The sequence below is a fragment of the Sitodiplosis mosellana genome, unplaced genomic scaffold (genome assembly GCF_009176505.1).
Source record: "Sitodiplosis mosellana isolate CC-2019 unplaced genomic scaffold, AAFC_SMos_1.0 Smas_scaffold_17, whole genome shotgun sequence".
NCBI classification, from domain to species: Eukaryota; Metazoa; Arthropoda; class Insecta; order Diptera; family Cecidomyiidae; genus Sitodiplosis; species Sitodiplosis mosellana.
Genome location: NW_022595259.1, coordinates 1132042 through 1141894, shown reverse-complemented (window position 1 = coordinate 1141894; position 9853 = coordinate 1132042). Strand labels below are relative to the sequence as shown.

Sequence of the window (9853 nt, the reverse complement as noted above, 5' to 3'; positions counted from 1 at the left end):
GTAATGAATATTTCACTGAGTTTCGGCCCAATTTATATTCTATTCCGTCTAAAAAAACATACTCACACATTTTGGAGCCGATACGCTTGCGCTTCATGGAATTGATTAAAGAATGGATTTTGATATCAGAATTGGAATTTGATGGAAAAATCAAGAATTTTTACATTTCATATCATCTAAAACCAGCGAACAAAAAAAAATCAGAATTGTTGTTATAGAATAAAACGAATAAACCTAGACGGTGTTGAAGCGACGATTGAATGAATATTGTACATGTTATATTCTTTCACAGAACAGAAGATCTTTGTGAAGGCCGTACATATATATTCTGTTTATAACCAAATTACCATTACATGACTGCCGCATCGTTGGATTGATGCAGGTCGTTGACGTTTTATTGATTGCTTAAATGCTAGAAAATACTATACTTTACTTTGATTACACAGAATTTTTTTCGTGAAATTGGCTGCAAAACAATGAAACGTTTCGTAGTTTTGCATCCTATTTTATGAAACATTTTTTTCAGTGTATAAACTAGCTTTTATGCTGCTATCAAATATTTCTACAAGATCAAAGAATCACTTGAAAAGATTTCTCATATATCCTCTTTTGTAAGGTTCACCGTTTGATGAACTATCTTGGAAATGCCAATGGTTCAAAGTCACAGAGCGAATTATTGCAAAAACTGTAAAAATGTCCGTGAAAAAAAAACCATTACATTAGTGAATGTCATTTTCATAGCGAAATGCTATGAAATCCGTCCAATTTGGATGACTGTCGAAATTGAAAATGACGTTTGCGTTGCAGATTCATCTAAAATTATTAATTCTAAAATCAAGTTATGGAGGCGGCCAAAGCATTTTATCGAAAACGGCAACTTTGATTTCATCAAAATGCGAGTATAGTAAAGTCGTCAATGTGACTGCCTACACAAATTACGTTGGATGTTTCGAACGATAAAATTTGTGATGGCTTTTAGCATTCCATTTTCAAAAATGGGCATCCGAAGGCTCGAAAACGGCTTCAGATAGGTCATGTTCAAACAGTTTATATTGTAATATAATTACAATTCCAATGGAATGCTCATGAATGCAAATGATGCAAATGCTATTGGGAGTGCGTTGGCCATGGCTGCGGATATCCCGTTCGGACGGCTGATCAAATTGAATTAATTTTGTCATGCATGTGTGCCGTTTGCATGCAAAATGAAAATCGAACGAAAATTTGTATCACACATGAAATGTGATGTGCTTGTGCATGTTTGTCGATGGCTTATGAATGGTACATTTTTGGTAAATAGTCGTTGGCAAAGTCCGTCATAAAATGTTATTGCCAACACATAAAATTGAATTGCGGATGCTTTCACATTATTTTTTTCGGTCTTGTTGTTTTTTGCTCTCGTTGGTGTTGTTGCTTGAGCTAATTTGAAATTTGTTATGCTTTTTCGTTTGCAGGTAAAACAATTGGGTAACAAATCTGTATCCTGGGTGCGTGTACGTGACGATCATATACTGAGTGTTGACAGGTAATTTAAAACAGTTTACCAAATCACATGCATATCCTGAGATCCAATACAGAGAGGCGACACTCAAACCAAAACCAACACTCAACTCACACACTCACTCACTCACTCACAATATCATTCTCGCTCGCTCACTCGCTTGATCTCTATATTGCCAAATGAAAATTTACTTTTATTGCTACTGGTTGATGCTAATGTTCGTGCGATTGCATGCATTCACTCTGTTTACCATTTCGCTATCCGTTTGCCTGAACTAAACACATTCATCAAAATACATTTCAGCCGGATGTGCTCGTCGTCTCTTTTACTTCCCACTCGCACTCTCTCTCTCTCGCTCTCACAGAGAAACACCATCATATCTTATACGATTATGCTCTGTCATAACATGTAATGTCGTCGTAATTCAAACACAAGCGTCACATATCATCACTTCTCAAGCTAATTTTTCCCTTTTGTCACACAGTTAATGAAATTGCACACAGTCTATTCAACAAACATCATTTTAAATACGGTTTATTCCCCTTGTATCACTCAACAGTACCATTGCTGTCGTATGCTCTACTCGTCGTTCTGTCCCTTTTTTCCCTCTATTGAAATCTCTCTCCCTCTCCCTCTGTCTCTTGGTCTTTCCTTCTTACACTAGCTTTCCTATTACTTCTCTCATTTGTTCAATTCATATTTGTTCAGTCGGCTCGTAAAATCTGTCTCCTGTGTACAGGCGCACATTTCTTGCCGTGATGAAAACAACAAGATACACCTTTTGCATGGTTATTGTTATGATATCACTCGGATTTCGAGCATCTACATTTTGTATTTACTGATAAAATGCGTCAGTCGATGATTCTGACATTAATGTTGACGCAATGCCCACAATTATTGTAGAAACATACAGTATAATGTGTGTCATGTTATATTGCCTTTTTGTTGTTATACCAGCTACTGTGTTGACACACACATGTATTTTAAATTTTCACCAGAAAATTACGCAAACCTTAAGATGATATTCAAAATTTACGGATGAACTTTTTTGTGAACAAAATAATTTCCCAAAATAATGAGTTCTTTAAAGACAATAGACAATTCAACACGAAAAGCATTGCACTCCCTTGAAAAATGATGAATTTCTGTAAAGATTTTCAAGAATGATTCAAATATATTCACCCTTGCATCAAATGGGATGATTTGCTATGTTACCGACACGGAAATGTGAAAGAAAAATGTGGAAAAAAAGTTTTAAATAAAGGCACAGAAAATGAGAAGATGGCTTTTATAACCCATGAGAAAACCTCAGTAACGAAGCGGAGAAATATGAAAAAAAATACCACGAACGAAACCAAATAGATAGACATCAGGACTGAATTGTTTTAATGCTTTAGGAAAATTCCGCAATATATAAGAACTTGCGCCATCTAGCGACGTCTTTCGGCAAAATGTTGATATTACTTCAATTGATTTTCGATAATATGAATAGATGTATTGAGTTCTAATGTTTCTTTAACGAGTGTATGGAGGCAACACAACATTCATTTACATTAGTTCTATGGATCGAAACCAAACCAAATCGAATATTTGGTTCGAGTATGTGAACAAACCGAACCATTCGGAACGTTCTGAAAATGGTTTGTATGGCACATAGAAACGTTTATACTTACGTATATTGGTATACAATACTAACACAATGACAACGCATTCTAACGTTGCTCATACAAACCATTTTCAGAACATTCCGCTTGATACGGTTTGCTCCGATGAACAGAGAGCAAAGCAGTGAAACCGTTCCGAAATCGGTTTGTATGAGAAACGTCAAACCGATTTGAAACCTTTTTCGATCCTTGATTACTTCAATTGCTTCAAATATGACGAGTTGACTAATAATAGATGGCGCTAGCTCCTACGTACGTGTTTCACATGGAGAACGTTCTAATGATATCATACTTGTACTTTGGAAAATACTTTTTTTCCAACGCCAAAATTAAAAAAAAAGAGACCAAGTCATATTCTTAGAAAATATTAGTTTTTTGATAAATAATTTAACAAATCTCATTTTCCCTCGCAAACGAAAGAAAATTATCTCTCGACCTGTGTATACCTCATTTGTTGTGAGAGCGAATGATGATGAACAAATGAGCATCGAGTGCATTGAATGAAGACTAAAAATAATTAAACCGATACAGTTAATATGCTCGGTATAAATTTCCCATGAGAGTTGAGCCATGGCACTGACTCTGGTGACTGGTGGTGAGTGAAGTGAATGAGTGAGAGTGGTCTCTTGCGCGCGATGTGTTAACACGTAGTGATTCAATTCCCGTTGAGAAGAAGTGTAGCGGTGGCAATTCTGTTGAATGGGATAATAGTAATAAAGTCGACTTCAATTAGATTATTGCTGTGGCAAAGAGTGTTGTAAAGAGTGTGGCATGCATTTCGATGGGGCACATAAATATGATTACAACTAGAGTTGTAGTTGGAGAGCGAAGTAATCGGATTGTCCAGTTTTGTTTCACTAATTTTTGCCTGTTTCCTTTGGGACAGTTTTGCCTTTCTACCAAAATGAAAATGATTTGCTACAAAAATTGTGTGTTTTCACACACAAACCTCCCTATTTCTTTTATTATCACAGGATAACATTTATAGCGGACGAAAGATTTCAGGCATATTTCAAAGAGGAGTTAAAACAATGGGTGCTGCAAATTAAATACGTGCAACCGAGAGACGTTGGTTTATATGAATGCCAAGTGTCCACCGAACCAAAAGTCAGTGCACGCGCTTATTTGCATGTCGTCGGTAAGTGTTGAAAAACAATAAGCCGTTTAATTACATCGAGAGCTGGGCAAACGCTTGCTTTATATTGAAACGTGTTTTGCATTTTACAGTGCCACGAACCGAACTCATCGGAGACTCGGATCGGTACGTGAAAACCGGCAGCACAGTTCATTTACAGTGCATCATTTATGGCGCTATTGAACCGCCCACGTACATCATGTGGTATCATGATACACAACCAATCCATGCCGACAACAAACTTGGATACAAAATGCACTTGATTAAATCAAACGTTTTAAGGAACAATGATGGTGTCAAATTCGAACTCAACGACCTCGTTCAATCACCACTGGACGATGCAATTCAAAGACAAAATTCGGTTAGTTTCAAGACATTGTAGATTTGGTGTTGACAATAATGCATTTTCTTATGGAATCTTAATTTAACCATTTTTCACTTTGAAGGTTGGTTCATTGCTCATCGAGTCCACCAGAAAATATCATTCGGGCAATTACTCATGCAATCCCTCGAACAGCGCACCATCCACAGTCACTTTGCATGTTATCAGCAGTAAGTTGGCTTTGTTTAATGAATATTCTAGGATTGAGGACATTGAACTGCAATTAAAAAATGAAAATCAATATAACACCAAGATTTTTTGAAATACATGGAATTTCTTGTACACTAACTTTTAACTTAAATGAAATGAAAAGAGTATAATCCATTTTTGATGAATGTTTGAACCTCAATATTTTTCAAAAATCCTGGTAGTGGTTACGATCTGCTGAAACATATTATTACCAAAACCGTGAATTTAAATTATTTTAAACGGTTTCGAGTAGGCGATAAAAAATCATCATTACATTATAATTTTGCTTCATGTTTCTTGCATTTTTTCTCCTTAGGTGAGTCATCTGCGTCGGCGGTCAAATCATCAGCTAGTCAAAAGCGGCTACTTTCGCTCTTCTTTTATACTCTTTGTATAATTGAAATGCTTTTGACGATAACGCAAAGGCAGACGTGATTCCAAAGCGCACTGAAGATGTCGAATTTAGAATTTGAATGAGGAGTAAAAATTATTATTAAATAATTTAGACTTGAATTACGATTTTTAGCCGATTAGTTCATAATTATTTCCATATAATGTTAGTTTTTAACATATTTAGGATATAAGTCATTCATCTTTTTTTTCGGTTTTGGAATGGAAAATGTAGGCTCGTGAGCAATGTCAGAGAATGTTGATAGCGAAAGGTTCACATTTAACAATGTTTGATTTAACTCAGTGTAAACTCTTTTGGTTTATTCAATAAAGAGCATAAAATTAACCGGAATTTTGTTAGCACTATGATAATTTGAAATCTAACGAAAGTAATTTTCACAGCGCTTGGTATTACAATCGTAAGTATGAAACTGAATTATGTTTGCAGTGCAAGTTGAGAAAAAAATATATTCGATTTCGAGAATACGTACTTATTTTGTTATTGTATTCTATAGATTTTTATTTTATATGATTGAAACACAGTTTTTTTATGAAAATATCCCAATAACATCTCTCTGATCTTACATTTTTATTGGAGTTATTTTGTAACAATTATTTTTTCTAAATATCCATCCTCTATTAGCGATTATAATGAATTTAATTTTCTCTTTAAAATACTTTTAAACTTATGCTACTATTTGCTGAATTAAGGTGAGTTTATAGCGATTCAAATCAATTATTAAAGTTGAGCTATATTTTGTTCACCAAAAAAAAAAAAACGATTTGAATTGTTGATTTCCATCAAATCCGTAGAATATTACAAATATTTTAAATTAGGTATCAATTATCCATAAATTTGGTGTTAGGTAAAATTGTGTTTTTAATTCATAACACAGGGTCGCGCAAAAGGAATCTGTTTTTATACACGATGACATATTGGTCTTAGTTCAAAAGGATGCAATTAAATGTCGATTGAAATCAATTGATGCGAACCCTGCATTGCTTTTGTACCCATCACCAAATATCAAATTCAAATAAAACGACCGAATGAAAGCGGATTTATTTTGTGAACAATGATAAAACAAACCATACATTTATTTCGCAGACGGTAACAAAAAATACAAATAATTTCATTTATATTAAATTGCGATCCAATCAAATCACCCATTTACTGTGGAAATGTTGACCGAATAAAAAAATGTTCCCATAAAATGATGTTAGTGGCAAAAAGGAAATTAGCAAACGTAAATATTTATGCATTTATTAACTGACAGCAATGAACATTGAATAACCAATAAACAAGCAAATCAAATCCAAATTAAATTTGGATTATCAACGAATGGAATGTTTTTTTTTCACTTTCAACCATTTATAAAAAATTGATACGCTACAGAAAAATAGATTGGAAATCGACAACAATTATTACGCTTGGTATTGAGGAAATGGGAGAGCAAAACGGATTGCATGAGAATGAGATAAAGGAGATTAAGCGGTATAATTTTCCATTCCCAAAACTGCGTACTTATTCAATTTTTATTATGTTTCTTTTATCCATCAAATCAGATTACTTTAGACTTTTTTCACCATTCCCCATTGCAACTCCTTTCCTACTATGTACAAATAACAGCCGTTCCCTCTTTTCGTCCATCAACATCCTCACTGAGTTCATAAATAGCAGTTCTTCCCGTGGCTTTGTTTAGTTTTCGTCGAATGGCCACAATAAAGATGATGAGCGCGAACATTGTAAGGCAAAGCAGTGCCAATGATAATTTCATTGTCGATACAACGTCTTCAATATTATTAGCCATGGTATGTAATTTTCCTTCGATTGATCCATCAGGTTTTATACACGAAACACCGTGAATATTGGCACCGTGTGCCAGTTGACCATTCACAAAATCAATAGACTTGGGAGCCACTTTTGCTAAAAACACTTCCAAATACGAGCAATTGAAGTGATTATCGTTTATACCAAAGGTCTCTAGCTTGGGAAATGAGTCGATTTTAAATCCATTCACATCAATCAGTTGATTTCCGTTCAAATCAAGTTGAATTAAATTGATAAGCCCAGAAAATAGCTCAAAATTAATTCTATTGAAGTGGTTATTTGCTAAATTAAGTTTTTTTAATTTCAATAGTTGATTAAAGAGTTGAGCATCAAGTATGGCAAATTGGTTGTTTGAAAGATCTAAATCTTGCAAGTTAGCTTGTTTGACGAAAAGTATTGGATCAACTGTGATGAGACTGTTCCACGAAAGATTCAGATTTTCTAAATGCACCAAATCAGCAAATGCAACTGGATCAATTCGATTTATACGATTATGAGATAGATCAAGTTGGATGATCGAATTATTAAACGAGAACAATCCAAGAGGAAGTTCTGTAAAGTTGTTATACGATGCAAAAATTGACTCCAAATGATCTGCTCCTTGAATCTCGAAAGTTTCTAAACCAATATTAGAAATGTTTAATACTTTTAGATTTTTATACGCTGAAAACGTATTAAAAGTTGTTGGCAGTCGCGGAGAGTGACAATTTTCGTAACTGATATAGACGAAATTGTTCCTTGGATACGTTTCTATTGTCTTAGCATCACCAAAGAAACATTTTAAATTTGATTCATCAGTGATACTTGGTGTTTTTTCGACTGATTTGTCGTTAGTTTTTGCTTCAGCTGTGGGCTCACGTTTATTTTCTTTGGAGTCAGGCTCCGGTTTCACTTCAATACTAGCTGAATGTTCAGTTTTAACTTCAGATTTTGATTCAACGTTTGATAAAGAATTTTCAGCAGGCTTTGTTTCAACTAGTGTAGCTGCAGGTGGTGGGCTTTTATTTTCCTTAATTGATGTTTCTTTCGATGCTTTGTTTTCCGTCGGAATTTCGGTTATTTCACTTTCTGTTTTTTCACTTCGTAGTTCTGCAGTTTGAGGTTTGGCTTCAAGATTTCGAACAAGCGGTTGCACTTCAGGTGAATCGTTTCTCGGTTTCGGTACTTCAGTAGTTTGTTCAACAATAGAGTTTGGTTCTGTTGAGTGTACCGGCTGATCTGAATTTTCCATACTCTCACCATCAGGAGACCGTTCGACTCTGATGTTATGACTATTTTGTCCTATTGCTCCATTTTTGTCAATAAATTTAGCATTTTCACTAATTTGATTTCCAACTTTGAAACTTTCAAACGTTGGAATTGGACTCTCAACTCGTTTTGCAATTTGATTTGAATTTTCAATGTTTGATTGAGTGTTCACAATATTTCTAATGGGTGCATCATCACAAACAAAAATTAGGCTCGAAGAATTAGAACAAATGTAATTTGTTGCAGCAAAAACCGTGAAAATATCCACTTGAATTAATAAAATGAACGAAAAAAACTTTTTCATTTTGAAGATCCTATTGCGTTTTGAACAAAGAACAACTTCTCATTGAAGTCGATTTCGTATGAAGTGTATCAAATTTGCGGTAAATAAGACGTGAAACGCAATTGTGATGGGAATATTAAATTCCTTTGCCATGCAAAAAGCACGTGAAAGCGTATTTGCGGAATATTTTTACATTTGTATAGAATGTAAACCAAAACTGTCAATGTATTACATCTTGTAATACTTCATCTTTTTTGGAACTCTGTGTCATGTTACTAACGCCGCAACCTAAAGGAATTTCAATAATTCAAATGCCATATGTTTGAGTCATCAATTGTGTCTTTTGAATTTAAGAACGTTGAAAAACGCTCTATCCTACATCATGTTTCCAAGAATTGGAATATATTTGTGATAATGATACAAATTTAATTTCATTTTGAGAAATAACAAACCAGCAGCCGGTCCCAAACATACGATTCCATTTCTTTGCATTTTCTTCATTTTAAAAACACATTGTGAGTGTTTTGTCACACCAAAAAGATTGAAATTAATTGGATAGCATCATTCAGTTTATTGAGACAGGAATATTTTAACAGGAAAAGTTCCACATGAGACAATAAAAAGCTGTTGTAAGTCTCAAACAACTTAATAGGCAACGGCTTAAATGACACATGCCAATTGAAAAGACGAAAACTTTTTTTTCGCAAGAGTTATTTGGCAGTACTATACAGTATATTGGACGACTGAATGTTTCACAAAAAAAGTTACTGAAAAGTTGGTTTTCAAGTCGAATCGTATTTAATAATACGACTTTTGAGTTGTTTCTGTGTGTAAACAATTTCAAGATCGTCAACAAAGACACAAAAAAGCGAGCGAGAGAGACGCATCAGTAAAGTTATGACTAAACGGTAAAATGGAAGCCAATGCTCAATTGCTCAGTGATTTGAGAATATAATCTACGAAATCAGTCGAAATTGTCTTCAAAACCACATGCGAAACAGCAAAAAGATATTGAACGACCTTGAAGAAGGTTCTGATATCGTGGAAGCCAAAAATTGGCTTATAGTGATGGTCGAAAGGAACGAAAATGAGTTTTTCTCAACCCTTCAATCAATTATCGCTATATTTCTGATTTCTGAGAAACTACCTCAATGATTGCTTTTGCTTTTCCTTGAAATGTATTCAATAAAATAATTAAATCTATATAATATACTTGAATTTTTTCATACGATT

General features: G+C 34.2%; 2 protein-coding genes across 8 annotated transcripts in view; one reads left to right on the top strand and one right to left on the bottom strand.

The window, feature by feature from the left end:
* Positions 1 to 5607, top strand: part of LOC129568245 (zwei Ig domain protein zig-8-like) — a 74980-nt gene extending 69373 nt beyond the window's left edge. For all 7 annotated transcript variants that reach the window (XM_055445909.1, XM_055445907.1, XM_055445903.1 and 4 more), the window contains 5 exons: positions 1455 to 1525; positions 4140 to 4303; positions 4393 to 4661; positions 4747 to 4852; positions 5188 to 5607. In XM_055445909.1, coding sequence (XP_055301884.1) covers positions 1455 to 1525; positions 4140 to 4303; positions 4393 to 4661; positions 4747 to 4852; positions 5188 to 5306 — 729 coding nt within the window. In that variant the 3' untranslated portion in view covers positions 5307 to 5607. The remainder of the gene's footprint in view (positions 1 to 1454; positions 1526 to 4139; positions 4304 to 4392; positions 4662 to 4746; positions 4853 to 5187) is intronic.
* A 197-nt stretch (positions 5608 to 5804) lies between these two features.
* Positions 5805 to 8727, bottom strand: LOC129568241 (uncharacterized). Its single transcript, XM_055445899.1, has one exon. The coding sequence runs from the start codon at positions 8639 to 8641 to the stop codon at positions 6872 to 6874; it is 1770 nt and encodes a 589-aa protein (XP_055301874.1). The 5' UTR covers positions 8642 to 8727; the 3' UTR covers positions 5805 to 6871.
* Positions 8728 to 9853: the final 1126 nt, after the last annotated feature.